General features: G+C 31.4%; 1 protein-coding gene across 1 annotated transcript; it reads left to right on the top strand.

Moving 5' to 3' along the window:
• The first annotated feature begins 1,986 nt into the window (after positions 1-1,986).
• Positions 1,987-21,958, top strand: LOC139524576 (macrophage mannose receptor 1-like). Its single transcript, XM_071319482.1, has 8 exons — positions 1,987-2,032; positions 3,116-3,198; positions 5,702-5,792; positions 6,345-6,544; positions 11,352-11,604; positions 14,178-14,260; positions 17,634-17,730; positions 21,735-21,958. Exons 1-8 carry the CDS (start codon positions 1,987-1,989, stop codon positions 21,956-21,958), a joined length of 1,077 nt encoding a protein of 358 aa, XP_071175583.1.
• The last annotated feature ends 4,374 nt before the right edge of the window (positions 21,959-26,332 follow it).

Below are 26,332 nucleotides of genomic sequence, written 5' to 3'. Positions count from 1 at the left end.
CTTTCTTTATCCTGGTAATCCTTTTTCGACACTCTCTCTGATATTATAAAATCGTAGGAAAGATTAACAAAAGGGGAATTATAATCCGGTATCAAGATAATGTTCTAATGGGTAAAGAAAATGCACAAAAATGTTATATCTGCATTTCGTCAGAATACATGTAAGACCATAAAATTGCTATTCAGTAGTGTATTGACAGAATTTTTTTATGCCCCGCTTCAGGTTAAAGTTTTTGGTCGAGGTAGTTTTTGATGAAGTTGAAGTCCAATCAACTTGAAACTTAGTACACATTTTCCCTATGATATGATCTTTCTAATTTTTATGCCAAATTTTACCCCATTTTCACGGTCCACTGAACAAAGAAAATGATAGTGCAGATGGGGCATCCGTGTACTATTGACACATTCTTGTTTGTTATTATCTCTGAACATATGTGTCACATTTAGCTTAATAATCAATGAGTGATGGCTTTTCAAATTTAAATCTACCATTGAAAAAACTTCACAGAGAACAATAGTGAGTGTATCTATTCAATTGGACAATTCCAATTGCAAAATTTTAAATGCCCAGGTAAACACGAACTGATTCCTTGGAAAGGTTTCATTTCATCCGCAATAAACTGATTGTAAATTGGTTCTCTGACAAACTATTGAATCCGCTCAAAGAAAGGTAGCACCTTAGCTTATAATGATTTCATGGTTCAATTGGCTGGTAAAATGACAAAAGATGTTGGACACAACTTAATCATTGTTAATACAGTTGTTTAAATAAAACTATTTCTAAACTGACTGTATTTGTTCAATATTTCCGATTTTTGATCCTATGAAATTGTCAAAACAAATATTTCCGATTTTTGATATATCTTATGAAAAGGTCCAAAAGAAGAATATAACAAAAGTAACGATATTATTTTTATTCGCTTATGTTATGTTATGTTAGGTTTTATTATGACTCATATTAATTATAACAGTCCCAATATTTTATATCAACATTATTTCATATTTTAAGTACAATACAATTTGCATCGTTAATGTTATTAGTACTAATTCTTTGTCGGAAACCAAAACATCATCCTAGATCTGAAATCAAAACAGAACCTTTGGATCGAATTTAGATTAGAACTTATCTATCAGGTTGAAAAGGCAAAATCATATTATTTAGAATTTTGTCATTAGGAAAATTTTAGATCTTTATTTTAAAGACTTTTTATCAAATTATGTTTTAAATTAGTAAATTTCCTTGTAAATGCATTTAATAAAAAGGATTTTATTTCAGTTCGGTTTAATCATCTATTGCAAAAAATCTTACTTTTTCATCTGTATCCATGTCACTTAATCGCTAATTTTCACAATCTCCTGATGTTTTTACAGCTCCGATGCGAAGATGTGGGATTAAACTAAAAAGCATTAAATTTGATGCATTATTTCAATGCATTTTAAGTTCATTGTCGTAATTCTAAGATTTTTAAAATTATATGCACGTATTAGACTTATACAGATATATACAGATACATACCCAATCCTATTGCACACCAGAAAATGATAATTGATGTCACAAGTTGTGACATTTTTTAAGAAGCTTGCCTTTATTTGAGGATGAATAAACAAATAGACAAATGTATTCAAAGGGATGAAAACGCGTCAGTAGCAAGGTTGTAAACTTATTGTGTACATTAATCATTAAATGATCTAACCGAACCTGGTCAGTAGTTCAAAGTTTGTTCCAATTATGAAAGTCCCGTTTTGCCTTTTAATGACATGCTTGTTCGTGTCGATAAGGACCGAGGAAAATAATGTAAATGGAGCAAAATTTGCTATCGAAAACGGCAAACGGGTCGTAGCTAGTACATATAATACAGACAAGTTTGCTACCACGAAAGTGATGTGTGCAATGATGTGTATTTCTGAGGCAAAATGCTGTGAAGCAAGCTATAATAACGCAACTTATATTTGTCGTCTGGATACGTCTGAGAACTGTTGTGTTACCATGGAGAATTTTGACGGATGGGAAGTTATCAAAAAAGAAAAATATGGTAATTTATGTTTTAGTTAATTAAAAGGGTAAGTTAAGTTTGCGAATCGGTCAAAAAGGAAGAGGATAATTGCTCAGCTTCTACTCTTACGGATGGGGTTGCGTTAACTATATTTCCCCAAGACAATCTTCGACCAAAACATTAAATGATACATATATTAAACGGTCTTTTCCTTGAATGCCTATAGTTTATACAATATTTATTCTTCAAATGTCAACAAAATGAATTGAATATATATATATACAAGTTGTTTTGGAGAATGCGTGTTGTTTTAGAACAACATTGAAAAAGGAAAAATGTTTTTTTTTATCTTAAAAATATTATGTTTTTTATAATTAAATTGAAAGGAATGGAATACAAAGAAAAAAGTATTAAAGCTTAAATGTAAAACAATAAAATTCAAACAAATAAATAAAATCAATGCAAGACACAAGATTATGGTCTAAGAACATCCTTCAACAACAACGCAGACTCTCAGTTATTGGTGCGACGTGCTACTGTGTTACCATTGGTACCATTGGTACCATTGGTACCAGTAAAAAAATAGAATATGTCTAGTTAAACGCACTAGAAGATTTAGAGACTCCCATCTTAACATTGATTGAAAAATAAACAGTAACTGTAAACCAACTTATTTTCGCGGATACATTACTTTGCATTTAATTCTTTCTAGTCCACTTTGCAGCTTTTTAATTTCTTGATTTACTTGATGTAGTTTATCATGATCCAAGTTTTATATATTTGCGACGATTTATATTCGCGTTATTTTTCTACTCACGTTTCTAATGTTGCGAAATTAAATCACGCGCAAAAATGAGTTGGTTGACAGTATACCATAATTAAAGAATAGGACACTTACTACATCACGAAATACGTCAAAACTCCACATCCTAATATCTTCCGTTTAATAGAGCTACTTCAGCGACAAGAGGCCCTTACAAGATGTCAACAACTTCAATAAAGTGTAGGTGGAAAGCGGGATTTGACCAGCTGTTCATTACTGTTGGCTGCAATTATTACCTTTATATCTCTGCATTAGCAGGCATACGAGATTTTATTTTAATTCTTTTCTTATAATTTCAGAGCCGGCATGTACTGGTTGTATCAGCTATGGGGCGTCATTTTACAAAATCTCCGATGATTCTAAGTCATGGCATAACGCTAAGGTATGATTAATTCTAATGCAATTATTTTGTATCAATGGTTCTGATTGGTTGACAATTAGCGTAAAATTATCTATCTCCTTGTCTGTAACTAAGGAAGCCGACATTTTGAAATATTGAATGTAATTTCTACAATAATAAGCCAAAAAAACTCACAAGTTGCACCTAAAAATCGTCTTTTTTTAATTTTAATATGAGGCAGGCATTACCTGTGAATGGGGACGAAGTCTATGTTTTATTTTTTAATTCAATCACGTTGATAAAAGAAACCGAAATACCGTAGGTAACGTTCCCAATTTTGATTCTGTTGTTAGGGAATTAGCTGTGACGTTCTTTAAGTTATGACGTCATATTCGATGTAAACAAAAGAAACGCCTTCATCAGGTAACGTTTTTTCATATCAAACAATTATTAAAATTGAATTTGTATTGAGATCCAATCTTATATTTTACTAGACTGATAAATATAATTTTTTTCAAAGTCTCATGCAAACAAGACAGATATCTACGCAAAAGCGGAGAAAACCGGAACAGGAAGTAGATCTGAAAAAAAAAGTTAACGATTTTGAGTTCATTAGTAGAATGAAATTTTTTTTTTTTTTTTTTTTATTGATTTTTCTACCGTTATTGGGGACTTCGTCCCCATATTACATTCTCAAGCGGCACAGAAGCCAGAAAATGCCTTGTGTTTATGTTTGAAGCCGGAAGCATACCTATGACGCCACAAAGTGTAGGGACCAACGAAGATAACATCTTTTCGCGGAATTTTCTTTAACGAAGATTTTACCCTGAAATAATGATTGAAATTTAATTATGAACTTGTTTTGCATTAGAATATAGATAACTATAATGTATTTGAAGCTTTAAGGACGTCCATCGATAGTTTTACTGTCGCAAATACCCGTTTACCTGTCTCCGCTACACGTCGCCAGGTAAACTAAATTTGAGACAGTAAAACTACCGATGGACTTCCTCAAAGCTTCAAATACAATACAGTTATCTCTTAAATAGCATGTTTGAAATATTTGACGTCATAGCATTCAGTTAAAGTTAAATACAAGGTGTGTCCGTGTTATTTTACAATATTTACAACATCCGAAAAATGTATTTGACAATAAAATATGTGATTTGGTTTGCTTGTTTGTTTAATTGTCACTTTGCTAATTCCGTAATTGATCCTGTAATTAGAGATTTATTTGTGAACTTATTTACCTGAGGAAAACCTAAATTTTCATTGACTTTGAAGAACAAACGTAAACAGTGAATGTATGTGTTCGTTATGTGTGTAATATTAAAGTCTTTCAAATATTTTGATAACATTTAATCTTTTGGTGTAAAAATTTACTTTTCATTAATAAATTTGTTGAAACGCCGATATATCAGCTTCAACTTACCATTAATTCCATTATAACAGCCCATTTTTGTCAGTTTTGAATCAGACTACAATTGGCAAAGGGAATCAACTAATGGTAAGAGTATGTTACAACAGAATCAAATCGGTAATTCGCAAATAGACTAATGTAATGTAAAATATAAGATTTGTGACAAGCATGATTTAAAAATAAACAACAAACACGATATAGCACCAAAAAAAGCAAATAAAATATTTGAAAACATTAAATCCAAGCTCAATATTCTTATCATTGAAGACTTGTAAATAATTCATCATCTGTTACTGTGTTGAAAGGCAAGTCGAATTGTTTTTTGATATCTTGCAGTGTTATAGATAAAAATAATACTAAACATTCCTTGCGTTCGAAATGAATTTTTGGATCAACCTTCACCTGGAACGCTGAAACATAAAAGTTTGAAAGCGAGGGATGTAAACAAATGTGGAAACATGGATCGAGCATTTTGACCAATTGGGATATAAAAATAATATCCAAATTCATTTAGGTCAAGTCTTTGTCATTGCAAGTTGAAACCTTAGTTTCTTTAAAATTACTTTTTTCATTATAACTTTAGAATATGTACACCACTTTATAAATGCAGGGGTTCTGAAGAGTTTTTCTGGACTTTTCTGCATCAGGATTGCTCAAATCTAAATAAGGGAGCTAAACGAACTTTCAGTCTTTGAGCGTTGTACTGAAACTTACTTTTACAAAGAAGAAAAATAAGAAAATGGATAACACTGAAGTATGAGAGACTTTATAAATAGCGCAAAACATTTTTAATGGAGTCACATATGTTTCTATGGAAAATAGCGTGAAATAAAGCTTTTTCTTGAGTGTGATATTTTTTTATATGGTAATATTTAAACTCGATGGGACAGACTTTCAATGACCCCAAACCACAAAAATATCGAGGCGGCGAACAGACAGATTTAGAAAAATATATGGTTGTCTGAGCAATACGTCAATTTCTAAAGGGGCGTCTCAAAATTTGTTCCAATTGTTCCCTTAAAAAGCAGCAATATGACATTAATTATGTGGTGCTTCAAGTTGTAACGATATAATTTCGAATCTATGTAAAATTGTCTTTATCCATATATATCATTTCCTCGACAGAAAAGCTGTGAATGCTTAGGAGGTAAACTTCTTCAGGCTGAAACTGCAGAGGAAAACAGTTTTATCAAAAACAAACTCAGAAATACTGCAAGTAAGTGGGAATCTTAAAATAACTACAAATTATGAATAATTATTAGATCAATTAATGAGAAAAAAAAACTATTGTCGGCTATGAGAGGATCAAACCTTTGTTTCTGGCCTCTTTATTTCATCGTTCTTTTTTGTTAATATCAAAGAAGAGAAGGACGGATTTATATGAATGAAGAATTTTCCCAAAATATTATACGTGAAAGATGTAGGTGTATATGTAGGATTCCAATTTTGCTGTGCATTCCGAGATCATTCCAAATAAGGATTTTTGCATATAAAGCAATATTGTATATTTGACTTACACATTTGCACAACCATATCATATGCAATTTTTGGCATCAGATGATAAATGATACTATTGATGGTACGTGTTTTATACAACACAAACGTATCACAGGAAAATTATTCCAGAAAAATAAGCAGATGCAATTAGATATGAAAGATAAACAGTCTAGTGTACCAAATAACTTTTACAATATCTAATATACAATATTTGTACAGTTGTAAACAAGCATTCAAAATGTATTTTCACAATGAACTTACTATTTTTAAGTTGACGGGTACTGGCTAGGAGGTTACAATTTCTACAAGAACGGAAGTTTTGAATGGATCAGTAATCCTGGGCAACCAATGACATATAGTGACATGCACTCAAGTCAACCAAACGCACCGACTACAGAGCTTTGTCTTATATACTGGGGAGGTTTCGACTACGCTTGGGGTGATGGTACTTGTAAAATACCATTATCTTATGTATGTGAATTTGTTAAAACATAGATAAGCATGGTCATATATTCATTATAGAATTAATAGAAATTAACAGAATATAATTAAATTGTGCAATAGCACTGCGTATGAATGACCAAAAGTGGTGAATGGTATTTTCAACTGAATTATGTACTTATGGAACATTTGTAGCTGTTACTTTATTTAAATAAGTAGAAACCCGGTAAATTGCGAGCAAGTGTTTACTCTTTTAAAAAGCATTCTGAAAATTAAAAGAAACTAAGGAATTATTGTACTTTTTTTCTTGCTGCATTACCAAATTCATTTTTTTAATCTAGGTTTTTCCTCTTTATAAGCAAAGTAAGAAACAATTGAAATCATAGATGGCGTAAGAATCTTTTACTACCTTAATCGGGAAAATAAATAGGCAGTCGGTGCCAGGGGCCGTCTTAAACTTGCAGTGAGGTGAAATTATGTTTTATTTTACTTCGTGTTGAAGGTCTCATTGTGACTTTTATAGATAAAGAACAGCAACAAAAGCGCAAAATAAAACCCATTGCAATTGATTAAATAAAATATATTGAATTACTCTACCTTTGAAAACTTTATTCATCCCTATTTGATAGCAAAGAATCCCCCATTATTTTGTAAAGGTATAACAACCATTTAGAACTTCAATTTTTAACTATAAATCAGTTACATCAGACTTCAGTGTAGAAAGTAACTCTCGTTCAACATCTGAGTTTTGTCTTATGACATAATACTTCAAGTAAATTCTTTAGAATGAATTTACAGGATCTTCATTTCTGTACAGATTCACATGAAATTTGTATACTTTATTCAAACCAATGTTGTCCAAAGGAGATTCGTTTGCAAACTTCACCGTAATTAAGCATAGTCATAAAGGGAACAAGGACAGTTAATTTCGAAGAAAACCTCAATGATTTAATAGTTTTATTCCAAACAACTGAAGTTTCATATCAAAATTGGTGACCATTAAAAAATTTCAAAGACTAGTCAATTTCAATTTCTAATTTTCTGAAAAGAAATAACTGACTAGTCTATCTTTTCCCCCAAAACCTTTCGGTTGGTAGGTATTACTTATCATTGTCTTATGTATGCAGATGATATTGTTATTTTCTCAGAAACACAAGATGGTTTACAAGAGAGAATAGATAGGCTACAATTATAATATCCAAAATAGGGTTTAAATATAAACCTTAATAAAACAAATTTAACGAACACGGAAATATTGATTGTCCATTTTATTTAAATGGGCAACGACTTGAAAGTGAAAAGTGTTAGAAGTACCTAGGAATTATTTTTGTGTCTATATATAGTGGTTAATTTACACAGTGTAAAGATGAGCAATACAAGAAATCAATGAAAGCTTGTTTTAAATTACAACAATAAATAGCGTCATCAAATCCTAGAGTCTCAGCTTTAATGCATCTTTATAACAATAAAATTAAACCTATCTTAATGTATGACAGTGAAATTTGGGGAATGTTTTCAATCACTGCAGTAACATGTAAGAAGAAGAGTAATTACATTTTAAAAAGGTTTATTCAAAAGATATATCTAAAATATCACACACAAAAATTATGAAATATATTCTTGGGGTTAACAGAAAAGCAAGTAATTTTGCTGTGTTGTCTGAATTAGGAAGATTTCCTATATATTTTTCTATTTTATTGACTATGTTTAAATATGCTAACAGGATAGAGAAAACAAAGAAGAAAGGTTTATTATATGATGCATATATTTGTAATAATGAGTTACATGTAAAAAACAATATTACTACATGATTTTCTAGTATTGATAGTTTAAAGATAGAACTACAAACTTAAATGTAAGTGTTGGTCGGGTATATAATAAAGATATAGATAAATTATATCAAAGTTTTCTGAACTATTGGAAAGATTTTAGAGAAAATACTGTTAATCCGATAAATGTAATCTTTTAACTTTTTTTCAAGTAAAAAATTGTTTGGTACAGAAAAAAACATATTGATTTAAACGAATTTAAAGCTAGAAAAGCACTGTTGACGATCAAAATAATTGAACACACTAACAATAGAGACGAATAGATATGCAAGAAACAAAATTGATAAATCACAAAGGTTCTGTAAAAAAAAGGCACGTTGGATAAAGTTAAAGATGAAGAATATTTTATATATATTAATGTCCCTTTTATAATCTCTCGATAAAAGAGCTCCATAAGTTGTATAAAGTGCCAAGTTCAATCATATTAATAATTGTTTTGAACACAGGAAACTATCAATATAGTACAAATATGTTTATTTGTAACCAATTACGAATATTTGCCTATTAATATTATATATATATAATCTTTTTTATTACTACTTTTTAACACATTTGCTTATTGCTTTGGTCTGGCTGTAGATTAAGATCTATTAGTTGATTATTTTAATTTTTTTATCTGATTTTCAACATTTGTTGTGTAAAACAAAATTCATTGTATCAAATTACTGTGCTTTTAATGGGCCCTTTACTTTGAATAAAAATATCTTTTCTTATCTTATCTTATCTTATCTTATCTTATCTGATAGAAAAACTTTTATTAGTCGAACACACACCAAAAACATAATTTGGAAGTCATCAATTTTTCATAGGAATATAGCAAACGTTTATGTCAGAAAACTTTTTTTCTGTATACATTGTATAATCAAGTGTTATCGAACATATTGAAAAATAAAATCTTTGTTAAAAATATAAGAGACTGTAGACAATTTATTATAGATTGGTGCATATTGCAAAAAGTAAAACAACAAAAATACCTAACTCCGAGGAAAATTCAAAACGGAAAGTCCGTAATCAAATGGGAAAATCAAAAGCTCAAACACATCAAACGAATGGATAACAACTGTCATATTCCTGACTTGGTACAGGTCTCTGTTTATTTTGGGGTTGGCTTTTTATAATGATAATTGAGGTTAATATATCATTATGCTTATGTAAAAGAAAAGAAGATATTGGGTATCCATCTATGACACGAATAGTACATGCACAGTCAAAAAAACAAAAAGCAAAGGAACAACGTTGTTATTGCTGTTTTTCATCTCAAAGTCAAAGTGAGGCTTTTAACACGGAGCAACAACTCTCACCTCACTGCAAGTTTAAGACTCTTTACAAACTGATGATCACGTCAAAACTGTGAGTTGATGAACTAAGACATGGAGTAATTTTATAGCTTTTTCGTCAGTACAAGGTCTTTCTGGGGGTACCATATCATCTTATATATCAGGAGTTTCATACCACCATAAAATACAAGGCATACAGGATACTACAAAACTCTTATAATTGGCAAGGCATAGAAAATGAAGGAATAAAAATAATTCAAGGAGGGAAACGTAATGACATTAGAGCACCAATTACAGTGCAATTGTTATAAAAATTGATAGATTGTTTAGATAAAGTATGTGAGAATAAATATGAAGCTGCTTTTTTCAGCAGTTTTTTCAGTTGTCTTCGTTGGTTTGCTAAGGGTAGGGAAAATACTACTTCAAAAACTAAGTCTGTTCTAAATGGCTCAAACTTAACAATTTCTGATATTTTAGTTAAGAAAACAGTCCTGGAACTAAAAGTAGGGTGGTCAAAAACTGACCAAAAGGGAAAGTCCGTTACTTTATTGATACCTGAGAACAGAAAAAAACTATTGTCCGATACGACTCATTAACGAATACTTAAAGGTACGACCTACCTGTAACAATAAAGATTTGTTTATTCATTATAATGGTATGCCTTTAACTAGATACCAATTCAGCAGTATACTGGAAAAGGCTTTAAATTTTCTTCATATTAGTAAAGGTCATTTTAGGTCACATAGTTTTAGAATTGGGGGAGCCACGGAACTAGCCAGGCAGGGGGTCTCGGAGGAGGTAATTATGAAATTAGGCAGATGGAAATCGCATGTTTATTCTTCCTATATAAGGTTGCAATTTTTCTAGTTTCAAAAGGCTAACAAGCTACAACTTTTGCGCGGATAAATCGTTAACATTGCACTGCTTATGTCAAGTATTTGAATGCAGTGCATCAATTAAGCTGCAAGACATGCTTGTGTTAAGCTTTTAGGGACAATTGTACCAATATTTATTAACGCATTGATCTCTTTTCTTGTGTTATTTTTATGTTTCACTTTGCTTGTTATATTGAATATAACTGAAGCAGCACGTAAAACAATACATGAACTTCCATAATGAGTTTTATAATAACTTCCTTCTTCGGAGGCCTACATAAGTAACGCCGGGAATCATGACTCGAAAACCCCGAAACGTTGCAATATCTAAAACACTACCAACATTTTAACAGATAAAAGCAATACGATGAGACATGTCATGGGGTATTATGTATTGTTTAATGTATATTGAAATATCATTATCTAAGGATTTTTAATTATCAGCAAAATTTATGCAAATTCCCAGTGCGAACGGTAAAATTGTTGTTACGTGGTGAATGCAATAATTGATAATAAAACAAAAGAATCAATGACTTCTAATTCAAACAAGGTAAAGTTTAAAACCAAAGACATTTAACTTTTACGCATGCTTACTAGAAAATGATATTTGATTTTAAGTATCACGTGTTTTGTAATTTTAGAAGCACGCAAATATTGGAAGTATATATATATATATAGAATATAAGGGAAATTATGAAAAGCTTGAAGACTGGAACATGCATTAGTAAAAAGAAAACAGTAGCAAGGTTTTAATTTTATACTGTTCATTTGTGTATCCTTAATTGATCCGATTAAGCATTCGAACATGAAAGTTCATTTTTGTATTGTCATAACAAGCTGTTACCTATTGGTTAAGACAGAGATAATTGTGATAAATGAAGCATCATTCTCCGTATTAAACAAAAAAAGGATCGTAGATAGTGAATTCACTACAGACCAGGTTGTTGACACGAAAATGCTGTGTGCCATTAGATGTTCTTCAGAAGAGAAATGCTGTGTAGCTAGTTATGATACATCAACTTCTATTTGTCGTCTTGATACGACTGAGAACTGTTGTGTTGACATAGAGATTGTTGACGGATGGGAAACTTTCAAAACAGATAAGTATGGTAAGATCAATCAAATAAATCTTGCGGCAATTTTTGAAGAAAAGGGTTAATTTGCTTGCGAAGTATTTTCTAAGCCCTCACTCTTCAACGATTATTTGTAAAACTACATTCCCCTGTAAACAGAATTGTTAACCTAACGGTAGTAAATAAAAACTATAAACATATGTAAACTATGTCTTAAGCTAATATTTTTGGCATCGTTCATTGAAAAATTAAGTTCCCTACTTAGTTTTTGTATTGAATATTATGGAATGTTCACAGTTTTTGATCAGATCTATTAGTATTTTGTCAGTTGTGTTGTATGTCTGTGATGTATGGAAGCTGGGTCTAAATTATTGTCACTTTAACCAATAACGTCTATTTGATTATAACATTAACGGTACAATTTTCCTGCACCAGATGTGCATTTCGACAATTCATGTTTCTTCCGTGATGCTCGTGGCCAAAATATTTGAAATCCAAAGCTTAAATAAATGCTAATATAAGTTTGTCAATATAACGGAACTAAAAATAACTGTCACAAAGCAAACAAGAATAAATGGTACCATTCAAATATTTTGGCATATCAATATTTTTATGTTAAGTTACAAAGCAAACATCAAGTCAAATCTCAGAAAACCAGTAAATTTGTGTCTTTAAAGAAATATAATGTAACGAATCAATTTATTTCTTGGTACAGTAAAATCACGGTTATCATTATAATAAAAGAATATGTGGTATATATAAAGGCAACAGTAGTATACCGATGTTCAAACTGATGGTATGATGGTCAATGAGACACCTATCCAACAATTTTCAAATGATGTGGATGTAAGTAATTACCGATGATGAAGTTGTCTAGTTATGAGTAAGTGCACCTTTAAAGTGACTTAATTTGCAAAAATACAGTTGAACAAACAAAATTCATGTATTTTGTGTTCAGCAAAATATTTTTTAAAATTTTTTTCAGTTAGAATTATCCAAAATATAAAAAATCTAGTTTATATTTAAGAAAGGTAAATAAAATTATATCGTACCATAAAATAGGTAGAAGATACTAAGGGGGCAATCCTAAATATACTATTTAAAATCGCACGAATGCATGTTTCAAATATTTGTTCTTTTCCTGTGTTAAATTTATTTAATCATTTCCTATAACAATACGAAAGATATATTAACCCTGACCAACATAACAAGAAAACGCTATATAACGGGAGGGATGCACAGAAATTTTCTTAAATAATAAAGAATAGCCTATAATGAACATTTTAATATATTTAAAAAGAAAAAAGGAAAAAAAAGCTTAAAATCGACAAAAAAAAATCCTTAACGGAAGATTCACGGATTGAAAAGATGTTTTAAGTTCAATCTATTGTTATGGTCTTTAGAAAATTTTGCTTAACAATAACCGAGTTCCGGATTCAGGAAAAATTGACAAAACGAATTCCTAAACAGCTTTGTAATGGGACTTGCATATAAAATATGTGCAATCATCTGTCCTTGAATCTTAATGATACTTTTTGAACCAGTAGGAAGTGATTATAAAAATTGGAACCGTTTAATGTAAATTTTATTTAAAGTAAATCAGTCCCAACAGGCAGATTAGTGAGAAAATTATTAAAAATTCCTTCATGGCAGACTTTAATGAGTGTAGTATTTATCTTTGAAGATTCTGGGACCTGGGTTGAAAACTGTAGTAGTTGATTACAAAATATATGTACCAACATTTCCCCGGTCGCCTGCCCAACCGATAATGTCACCATTCTATAAGTCGGTTCTGCATTTTTCCAACCCCGCAAATAAATGAATCTTTTTGGTCTCAAAACATTGACGTAGCTTAAAGTCATATATACCAAATATGTATATTGAACTTCATCTGTTTTTTTTATATCCGAGTGTCAAAATAAGAAAGATAATGAAACCTAGTGGAAATTGTATGAATAAAACATTTTAATATTTATGCCTTTTTGTTTTTCTTTGTTGACATACTTTTTTGTTTCTAAACTGATTAAGATTATACACAATGTTGACAGCTGTACCCCTATTTTACCTATTATATCTATTTGTTTTGTTCACACATTGTTGTCAATATAATAGAATGTTATGCTACTGTCATACAATTGAGAGGTTTAGCTTGTTATTAAACCAGGTTTAATCCACCATTTTCTACCTAAGGGAATGCCTGTACCAAGTCAGGATAAATGACAGTTGTTTTCCATTTAATGAATTTGGGCTTTTGATTTTGCCATTTGATATATAAGGGACTTTCCAATTTGAACTTTCCTTGGAGTTCAGTACATTACATTTTTGTAGGCCTATTAGAATACACAACGGTACAACACTAAATATCTTCAATAATAAATAAAAATGAAGTTTTTAGTCATCGTGTAGCATTGTTAACCAGATAACATGTTTTAGAATAACTACACCACACTAGTCTTTGAAATCTCAAAACATATATAATGCTGTGGTACTGTAATTTTGTGTAAAGGTTACACGACTGAATGAAAATGGTCATAATAGTCTTATCCCAGAAACCAAAGACTTTTATATCCTAGCCTCATCAATCATACGAAATTTTCATTAAATTTCAGAAGCACCATGCACTGGTTGCATTAGCTATGGGACGTCGTCTTACAAATTCTCTGAGGATTATAAACCCTGGAATGGCGCTAAGGTAAGTCTCGCCATGATACTTTGAATATATTATGGGTTATCATATATTTAGATATGCCTGTCCTTAGTTACAATGAAACAATTTCATATACGTTATTGTTAGGTGTATCATTAGAATTGTGATAAAAAAAGCATACATAACACATAAGCTAAATATAAAACATAAAAGTAAGCCAAAGTTTATACTAATTTGAAATATGTAATACAGGTCCCTAATCCTAAGTATTTATAACTTTTGTATACTTCAACAACTTATTTGTTGAAAGGTAACCTAAAAGAAGTTTTTTGTTTTTTTTAATATCTTGTATTGTGTTACAATGTAAAAATACTTTTATGGTTTAGCGAAATAATCACATAGATATTTTTCACTAACATAAAATAAGACGGATTTTTCCAAGAAATCTACTTTTATAACAAATGCTATTCCTGGGATATTTAACCTGTGTCCAAGTTCTTAGGTATCAATAGATTATTGCGGACCTGATATTAATGTTTATGATTATCTTGACAGTGAAAACATCTGCACTTATTGCATTGCATTTCTTGAAATAATTGCAATTTATAAAAAAAACTGAGTCTTCTCACTTGATCATAAATACCTCACACTGAAATTAGTACAGCTGCATGCAACTTCAATTCAACCATATGAACAATCTTCACATGCTCGCAATTGTGTAACAACAGATTAACAAGAAGCTCTAAAGAGCATGGGTCGCTCACCTTGGTATATGTGCAAACAAAGGACATTCTCCAACATTGTAGACAAGAATAGACTTTATGACAACATTTCTATTTTGTTGATGTTGTATTACTGATCTTTTAGTCTGTTTAGTTTCTCTCTATCTTCTTTAGGTTTTGCTCAAAACACAAAAGAGGGTAAAAAAAGGGCAATCACTCCTACGAAGAGTGACAGTCTACTAACTATATCGGCAAAATTTGACATTTTTATAGATCTTGCCTTGCTGATCATAATTGTGATTTAACCTGTTTATTTATCTATTATAATTTAAATCATATAAGGCATAATGGAAAAAAAGATTCTCTCTAAATATCATAGTTTTCATGATAATAGGCAAAAATGAAAAAAATATGGTAAAATTTGTCATTTATGGGCAATAACTCCTATAAGAATTTGTCTAACAGTTTTGACGTATATGGACAATTGGTAGAGCTCATTATTCTGATCAGTTTTGCTCCTTTCAGTTTTTTTCTATTTATAACAGTAAAAAAAAAAAAGACAACACTTGCATTTTATCCCTATGTTTTATTTTTAGCCATGTTGGTTGGTAGGCGGGGTCACCAGACACATGTTTTAAACTAGATACCCTAATGATGATTTTGGCCCAGTTTGGATAAATTTGTCTCAGCAGTTTCAGAGGAGAAGATTTTTTTGTAATAGATCACAAAAAATTACAAAAAATTGTTAAAAATTTACTATGAAGAGCAATAACTCCTTAAGTGGTCAATTAACCATTTTGGTCATGTTGACTTATTTGTAGATCTTACTTTGCTGAACTTTATTGCTCCTTACAGTTTATCTCTACCTATAATAATATTCAAGATAATAATCAAAAACTGCAAAATTTCCTTAAAATTACCAATTTAGGGGCAGCAACCCAACTACAGGTTGTCTGATTTGCCTAAAACTATCAGGGCAGATAGATCTTGACCTGATGAACATTTTAACCGCGTGTCAGATTTGCTCTAAATGCTTTGGTTTCAGAGATATAAGACAAAATCTACATTTTACCCCTATGTTCTATTTTTAGCCATGGCGGCCATCTTGTTTGGCGGGACGAGACATCGGACACATTTTTTAACTAGATACCCCAATGATGATTGTGGTCTAACATTTTTTTATTCAAAGGTCAAGACATTTGTCGTTGTCACCTTACATCGAGAGCAGTGTTGTAAATTAATGACGGTATTACATAATTCTTACAAAACCTCATCAAAGATATCAGGCTTATGATTTTTGAACACCAGACACGCGTTTCGTCTACAAAAGACTCATTACTGACGCTCGAATGAAAAACTTCAAAGGCCAAATAAAGTACGAAGTTGAATACCATTGAGGGTAAAAAATTCAGAAAGCTTTTGCAAAATACTGCTTATCTATTCCTTGAGAACAAAATACATTCAAACAATTCAAAGGGCTTCTGGTCTGTTCAGGATAACCGCTTTTCTAGAATCGTTGAGTATTTAAATTAGGAGCTGAAGGAAGTTATTAAAATATTAACTGATAATAGATGCATGATTTTATGAACAAAAAGTGTTTGTTTAAACAGAAGGTAAACTAGTGTACTGGTTCTCCCTTTGACTTGGTATGTAGTTTTAACTGCCTTCCTTTAGCTACGACAAAAAAAATCAATCAATCTGTTCCAGAGTCGTTGGATCAATTTCCGGCTGGAACGGTAACAATTGGCGCTTTTACTTAAAAGCCCAAGGTGCATAAAAAAGAGCTACGGTAAAAAAAAATCAATCTATCTGTTTTAGGGTCGTTGGATCAATTTCAGTCTGGAACAGTAACAATTGGCGCTCTTACTTAAAAGCCCAAGGTGCATAAATAAACTAATCATAGATACCAGGATTGAAATTTTATATTTACGCCAGATGCGCGTTTCGTCTACAAAAGACTCATCAGTGACGCTCGAATCAAAAAATGTTAAAAAGGCCAAATAAAGAACGAAGTTGAAGAGCATTGAGGCGTAAAAGAGATTATATGAGTTTAGCATTGGTTAGGGTGATAATGACTCTTGAGATTGAGGAAGTACATTGATGCTTCCATTGACCATATATAGAAACCCCTTCCCCCCGGTCAGCTGCACTTAATTAGTATTACTTTATCTCAGTTTATAGAGCGGTGACTGGCTGTTACTTGGGTCCCAGGTTTGAATCCCAGTTACAGTGTCATTTTTGAAACAAATCACTCCCAAAGATTACATTTTGTCTTCCAAATGAAAAATGCACGGCAAATACAAGAGATTGCATGAGTTTAAATGGGTTTGATTTGGATGTCTTCATTATGTTACAATGACTCTTGAGGTTGAGAAAATTAAGCGGTGGATCTCCATACTGTACGGAGGGTTCCGTGTTCGAAACCCAAATGGTAAATTGTCAGTTTTGAAAGACATATTGCCGACGAACATACCGTCTTTATCAATTCAAAACAACTTTGAATACAATATGCAAGTTTTCAATTCTTTAATAATTCAAAACAACTTTGAATACAATATGTAAGTTTTCAATCGCCACCAGTCTAGATCCATCGTTAACCAGTAATTTATCATTTAGAGATGATCGTTAAGGCAGTTCAGACTTTATTTTACGTCTGTTTTATCGTTATAATGGGAAAATATTACTTTTTACAACAGATAAGCTGTGTGTGCTTCGGAGGTAAATTCTTAGAGGCTGAAACCACAGAGGAAAACAATTTCATTAAAGCTGAACTCGTTACCAGGAATACAGGAAGTAAGTAAAGATCATATGAAATATTATCTGTATACAATAATTAATTGGTTCACCATCTCGTATTTTTGGCTCTTAAATTCTGAAATTCGTTCACTGTGGTAATGTGGTGAAAATTTGATAAAACATATGTTGAAATGTCCAATAGATTCAGCTAAAAAATGCAGGACAACATTTTTCATCCTAGCTATCCTTTACTTGGCATGAGTAAAGTTTTATCCTGTTCAATACTACAGACAAAATGTCATTGCATAAAAGATAATAACAATCACTGGAAGTTAACCAATCAAATTTACACAACCTTTTTCCTGTGTACAAGCTTTAGTAACCATGTAACCTAAAGTTTCCAAAATATTCTATAGAAACACCAAATAAAAAAGAATGGTGCTTTGAAACACCCAAGATATATGTTTATGACTCAGAGAGATTTTACTGCAATGAAATGTAGGATAAATTTCCTACAACTGTAAATTAAAGGGAATATTTTTTTCAACCGTTTTTCGTATGCAACCGGATGTGACGTACTTAGATTTGGTGGTATTTCACCTATAATCCATAAAGTTTCGTAATGATTGTTGAATATAATGACAAAGCTGATATTTGTCTCTACAAAAAACTAACTGAATATTTGCGCTAGATATAAGATGTGTTTCAAACTGCGATCTGCTATCCAACTATTTACACCGTTTGTATGGGCTTGTAAGTAAGTGTAACATAATAATGTCTGTCTTCTTACCAACGATATAGTTATATAAGAATTTCTGTCTTTTTCCAAAGAATAAAGTTATATAAGAATTTCTGTCTTTTTCCCAACAATAATTCATAACACCAACACATATTATTATTCCTTGAATGCCAACATCCTTTGATCTACCGATAGTTTACCTGTAAATTATGTTGGCGTTCGAGGAATAGGTGCAAAACAAAAGTGCATGCTTATCAAAACAATCATACTAATTCACAGATAGGTAAATTACAGGTCGCTAAATCTAGTACATGTTTGTCAAGTTGTTTAAAATCATTTATTTGCTGTTACTGCTTGAACAAATATTTCTCTAAAAATGAAACTTTGAAAAGTGCTGCATCATAAAGTCAGCATTTGCATATTGTCAGGAATTCCATTTTGCACAAATTCTAAATTAGACTCTTTGGACTTTGATGTTTCTTTTCAATATTTCTATAGTTGTGTGTGCCGTAATATCCTCCCATATTACTTGATGGAATTTCTTGAAACTTTGTATCTCGTGTTAGATAACTTTGTTCTATTTCATTGTATTTTGTTCAGTTGTACAGGATATTTTTCTTGGTTATAATATTACATCCTTTTTATTGTAAGTTCATATTACTTAATTTATTAATTAAAATGATATTGAATATTAAACTAAAATTTCTTTGATATTTCTAACATGTCTTATGTTTATAAACATTTCCATTCCCTAAATATCTTTTTTTTTATATAAAAATTAATAAAATTTGTAAGGGTTCCACGGAACCCAGTGTCTCGCCTACTTTTGCTGTTGTCTATGTTTTCTGTCCAAGTTTGGTAAAAATCCAGGATGGTTTATGAATTTAATAAATGTTTTTAAAACTTTAACTGCAGACTGTATGTAATGTTATCTGGAAGAAAAACTAAGTCCATTTATAAGTAATACACGGAAAAACTGGAAATATATTTTTACAAAATTTCCTTCTATATATTAGCTTTTGATCATAAACAAGCTTCTGTCCAAGTTTGGTACAATCCAGGATAGTTTAAGAAAGTTATTAAAATTTTTAAAACTTTAACCACAGAGTGAATGTAATGTTAACTGGCAAAAAAACTAAATCCATTTATAAGTAAAATACGGATAAACAGGATTATTTTTACAACATTTACTTCTGTATACTTTCTTATGATCATAAACAAGCTTCTGTCCAAGTCTGGTTGAAATCCAGGATAGTTTCAGAAAGTTATCAAAATTTCAAAAACTTTAACCACAGAGTGAATATTTGTGAACGCCGCCGACGACGACGACGACAACAACAACGACGCCGACGACGGAATGTAGAATCGCTATGTCTCGCTTTTTTGACAAAAGTCGCAGGCTCGACAAAAATGTTTTCATTTTCTTTCTTTCTTTAAAATTCACAATTTTAACCCTAAAATCAACTATTTTTTCTTATCAAAAAATGATAAAATGTTGCAATTTTATCTAGTTCACTAATTATTTTTAACAGTTTAATACTTATAAAAGACCTATTGTTATTATATAAACATCTATTGAAATATTTGTGTTGGCGTTCAAGGAATAGGTAACATATAAAATGTTGGCATTCGAGGAAGACACCATTATGTTTAACAACGATATCATATTCATTGAGTTTACGCATCAAATGATATATGATACCAAACGACTCTTGTGATATAAATCTTGATACTGCTGTTTTTGTTATTACAAACATATCATATAAAAGATGTTCAAGAAACATAAACATATTTAATAACCGGTACTACGTGATATAAAGAGTATATTGTATCAAAAGTGTATTGTATCCTTTGCAACATCAATAGGTAACTTTATAATTCTAAAATATTTCTCCTGCTGTAAACCATCATGCAAATCATAAACATTAACGGTCACAATTTAACTGCACCAAATCCGCCTTTTAACAAATTATGCCTCTTTAGTGATACTGCAAGCCAAACTATGGATAAATTTCAAACTTTACAAGTACACACCCGTGATATCGCGGGTCCGTGACTGAATTAAAGTATATAACTATGCCTAAGCCTTATTTTAGTAATTGGTATTGTCATCTGATAAAGTCATGTCGATTATAAGATACACAGTTTTCTCTGCTTTCAAATCTTTCTGTTTGAACCCGTCGACCTGGAAATATTAATTATTTGGAAAACAAAAGGCTATCCAGGAATGGGGTATTTTTTAATCAACAGCATTGTCCTATATTAGTTATCTTAGAAAGTCTTGCTGATTGCTGAATAAAGCTACAATAGGGAACAATTTGACAATGATTGAATTTAGTAGTGTCAGCCCTTTGATTATGACCCGTGTATATAGCAAAATCCTAAATAAACCGTTTGGTGGTGCGCCTGTCAAATGCGGAACGTACAGATAAGGTAATAGCTAACAGGTGAATATACTATTGGTATCGGTATCGGATTAGACCCGGAACTTGTTAATTATTGGCAATATTAATTATGTGGAAAACAAAAGGGTCTGGAGAGGTGTAATTTTTAATCTACACCATTGTCCTATATTAGTTATATATAGAGTTGAATTCTTTGATTTGTCGTTTTTACCCGATGACGGCTGACAAATTGGACCTCGTAATTTTAGTATTATAGATAAGTATAATGCCATTGTTCAATTAATTCATAATCTCAACATTACTGTAATTTTCATTAGTTTCATACTCTAAAGCAATTCACGTTTTAAATTGACAAATATAATTTGCAGCTATTCTAGAAATGTAAAATTAATTATAGAAAAAATATAGCAAGAATCAAAATATAGAAAAATATTCAACGTTTGGCCGAACAAATCCTTAATTTACGAATGCGAGTAGCGCAGGGTTTAACTATCACTGTTGTTCGGTAGAGTTGAATAGTTTTCGATAATTGAATTCATGGATTAGTTATTCTTTTCATTACTTTGATCATGAACTACTTTTATCGAAATAAAGAAGAAAATACTAGGAACTTTGTCTTTTCTACGCATTTTCAATTTTTTCTATGTAACGTAAAAACAGATATGAAATTAAGATAGAAGGGCATGTTTACCCTGTTATTCAGATCAAAAGTACCTGTTTGTTAAAAACTAAACTTCCGAGAACAAGTGCGTCTAATATGCAATTAAAGGTATGTTGAATTGTTCAGCACAAGTCAAGGAAAGATATAGTTTTGACATGAAATGGCTGTCACTTTATTTCAACTTAAGACACTATAGCTAATAGAAAGCAATGGGGCTATGCATCAGTGGTTTTATTCTTTATATATTTTGTTTCAGTCAATGGATACTGGCTAGGAGGTTATAATTTCAACAAGGATGGAAATCTTGAATGGATCAGTAGTCCTGATCAACCTATGACATATAGTGACATGAACCCGGGAGAACCAAGCGGTCCGACTACACAGCGTTGTCTAGTATACTGGAGGGCATTTGGATATGCTTGGGGTGATGCTTATTGTAGCGCAGAATTACCTTACGTGTGTGAATTTATCAAAACATAGATAATCATGAGCATAGATTTATTGTACGGTGTCTGTCTCTCTTTTTTATTTATATGTTGTTCAAAAGAGGAGAGCTAATGGGAATTTTGCAATAAAAGTCAGGTCCAAAATTTGCGGTAAAATGCAGACTGAATATGTTAAAGCAACTGATAATGAAAGTTAATATTTAAAAGTGCTGCTAAGACGAAATTTAATAACAATCGGTGGCTGGACGACTTTCTTCCATAGACTTTTGAGGGCCCTGTAAAATTGCCAGAATGTTTTTGGATTCTTTGCTAAAATGTCATTTCCAAAAGCATTACTAAAAGTATTGGCTGCTAAGTTTATTTTCGTACTACATTTTTGTGCGCAAGGTTATTTTTTGTTGTGTTGTTCTGAGTGTTATGATTGTCTAGGAAACACACTGAAATTATATTGCTATCTTAAATGAATTCCCCATCGGTAAAAATTATCAACTGCTTAAATTTTATATATTACCTTTTCACACTTATTCATAAATAGTAATATATCAGATCAGAAAATTTTATTTACAAAGGAACTATTTTGCTGTTCTTCGCTCTTTTCTTAATTTAAGGACAACTAACATGTCAAAAGTTGGCAGTAGATGAATAAAATGTTGAAAAACTTTCTGCAAGTCATAAAACACATCATTAGATTCATAATATGTCTTCACCTCCAAATTCTGTACTATCTTAACATCCGGAATGGTCACATAGATCCAACATGTCTGCATCAAAAAACCGGATGTTATCGAAATGCCCAAAATATCGAATTTCCCTGTCTATCAACAGAAGGAACAACTTCCGATTACTAATGAAGACTATTCCAGAAAACGAGTAAAGCAGTAAACTGCGATCCAAAGGAACCATAATTGGACACTTCCAAGGAATGTTACTCCCAAATAAATAATGAATCAGTGCTGATGTGGATTGAAAAGCACCTAAAATGTTGATTTTGTATATTTTTTCAATTTCCAAGTATCATTCTGTCCTATTTTTCGAACTCATCTGAGTATTGCTGTAAAAATGAAAAAACGATCAACATAGATACTGTTATATTTTATGAGAAATGTTGTAACGAGTGCATTTACATTGTTAATTTTTCGTATAATTTTCATTTCTAAATGATGTTATTCCCCCGACAAATAAATTTTTAAAAGGGCACACTCTGAAATGTCTCGCCTGCGTATTTGTTTAGTCATAATTGAATGATAATGATGAGTTCAAGGTCAAATGAACCCTGTCGGACAGACATGTTAATAAATGAACCATGACAATAAGGTAAAGTTCATATGAACCCTACAAGACAGACATGTACACCTTACAATCATTTCATTCAATAAATAAGATTGACTGCTTATTCTATCTGATTAACTGACAAACTGACAAAATCATGAACAAATAGCATTGACCAATGAAATATGAAAATGAGGTCAATGTCAGATTAACCCTGCTTGGCAGTCTTCATAAACGGGAAGCTTAATACAAAAATTTATGATAAAAGAGATGATTTTTCATTTCCTATTGTTAATTATCCATTTTTAGATGGTGACGTTCCCTTGTCACCATCTTATGGTGTTTATATATCTCAACTTGTACGATTCGCTCGTGTATGTAACAATGTATTAGATTTTAGCGAGAGAAATTTATGTATTACTGAAAAATTATTACACCAGGGTTTTCGATATCACAAACTGGTCAAAACATTTACTAAATTTTATCACCGGTATAAGGAAATAATTCGTAAATATAACTCAACATGCAGACATCTTATACGTTCAGGTATTTCACATCCAAAATTTTATGGAAATATTCTTTATAAAGCACAAAAATGTCAGTATTCTCCTCAGAAACTAACAAAACCTTTAAATAGACTTATTAAAAGGGGATATAGTTACGATACTGTTGTCAGGTCATTAAAGATTGCATATTTTGGCTTTAACATTGATTCACTGATAGGGTCTTTGCATCGGAACTAAACACATTTATTTCTTAAAAAAACCAGTTGTTGGCATGACACGGGTTATGTTCTTCTCATATATTTTATGATAGTATGATACTAAACCCCTAACGGGAGGGATTGTACCTGATATTCATATGATGAAGACATAATCTTTCAATCAGTTTAATTGAGGTCTGGAGCTGGCTTGTCAGTTAACTGCTAGTAGTCTGTTGTTATTTATGTATTATTGTCATTTTATTTATTTTCTTTTGTTACATCTTTTGACATCAGACTCGGACTTCTCTTGAACTGAATTTTAATGTGCGTATTGTTATTCTTTTACTTTTCTACATTGGCTAGAGGTATAGGGGGAGGGTTGAGATCTCATAAACATGTTTAACCCCGCCGCAATTTTGCGCCTATCCCAAGTCAGGAGCCTCTGGCCTTTGTTAGTCTTGTATGATTTTAAATTTTAGTTTCTTGTGTATAATTCGGAGTTTAGTATGACGTCCATTATCACTGTACTATTATGCATATTTTAGGGGCCAGCTGAAGGACACCTACGGGTGCGGGAATCCTCGCTACATTGAAGACCCATTGGTTGCCTTCGGCTGTTGTTTGCTCTATGGTCGGGTGGTTGTCGCTTTGACATATTCACCATTTCCTTTCTCAATTTTATTGTACAACTCACAATCATTTCATACACTAAACATAGTTGATCTTTTGCTTATTGTACCTGATAAACTGACGAAACCATAAAAAAATTAACATTTACCAATGAACCATGAAAATGAGATCAAGGTCATATGAAACCTGTATGACGGACAAGTACACCTTACAATCATTATATACACCAGATGAAGTTGGCTGCATATGGCTAATAGTATTTAAGATACGGACTTGACCACCAAACTTTAACCGTAATCACTGATCAATGAAATGAGGTCTGACGGACACGTAGGCGTTGCAAGGAACCCAAATACCAAATATAGTTTTCCCATTACTCATAATAAGTGAGAAATTCAGATGACCAAACCAAGAGGCTGTCAGAGTGACAGCAAACCGGATATCCCTGCAGAGGTCGAACCCTGAACAGTTGAGCAAGTATGGACACAACATGGAAGCTTAAAACAGCTCTGAAATTGGATTGTGATTGAACATTTGAAATAGATTATTATCTAAATAATAATGAAAATGATATTTACAAATCTGAACCCCCAAAAAGGATCAAATAAAAATTATACATTAACACACACAACAACAAAAAAATACCACATAACAACTGTGACATCTACCTTCATAACACACATGACTTTAATAAAATAGTTATAAAGAAATTTTTGACAACTAATGACTAAAATCAATTGAAAAGAGACAATCATTGATAGACTAAAATACATATACCATTTCTGTTCAAAGGGAAATAACTCAAACTTATTTCCATGAACCAGTGATGTAAACACCAGAAATAGTTTTTCTAAAATTATATATATGATTTAACCACTAAAACATAGTTAGAATCAGCATATCAAAGAACCCCAAGAATTCAATTTTTGATGAAAAAAACAAAAGTTTAATTTCGGACCCTTTGGCCCTCAATTTGGTATTATCTAATTAATAATGAAAATAAATACAGGTTTAGATTCAGCATTTCAAAGAACCCTATATATATTCAATTTATGTTGAAATCAAACACAGTTTAAATTTGGACCCCGATTTGGACCAATTTGAAAACTGGGTCCAAAATCAGAAATCTAAATATATGTTTATTAATAGACAATATAAGCTTAGTTTTTAAAGGGGTTCACTTCATCAAAAAACAATATATATAGCATTCAGAAAATTAGTTTATACAGAATAACAAACAAACGTAACACAACATTCTTCAAACAATTTACCAAAGAAAAGAAAAAAAAATCCAAAATGTCATTTATCATTAATTCAATGTCTTTTAAAAATCTATAAAACTTATCTGTAAGTGTAATCAAACTTTATATATATATATGTAACCATTTATGGTCAAAGGGAAATAACTCAATCACATAATAAATACCACTTTTGGCTACTGAAAGAGCTATAACTCAACAACGAGAAAGAGATAAAAACGTGAAAATCAAACTTGACCTTCATTTAGTCACATGAAACAACATATCTCATTTTGAACAAATTTCGTCAAAGCGTTTTCATGTCAATGAATGGACACTGTTTGAAAGCCGCCCGACCACCCACTGTACATCCCCAAATCAATAACCGATTTTTTTTCTTCCGAAATCCGGTTAAAATGCCAAGCAGTCGCTGAACCATGAAATTGAAGTCAAGGACAATGGACATGCGAGAAACAGAAATTTCGTAATATAAGGTATCTGCATACAAGGTACGAAGCTTCCATGTCCTCTACCTTCTGAAATATAAAGCTTTAAACAAATAGCTAAC

Source organism: Mytilus edulis, chromosome 1 (genome assembly GCF_963676685.1).
Source record: "Mytilus edulis chromosome 1, xbMytEdul2.2, whole genome shotgun sequence".
Classification (NCBI taxonomy): domain Eukaryota; kingdom Metazoa; phylum Mollusca; class Bivalvia; order Mytilida; family Mytilidae; genus Mytilus; species Mytilus edulis.
This window is presented reverse-complemented; position numbering and strand designations above follow the sequence as displayed.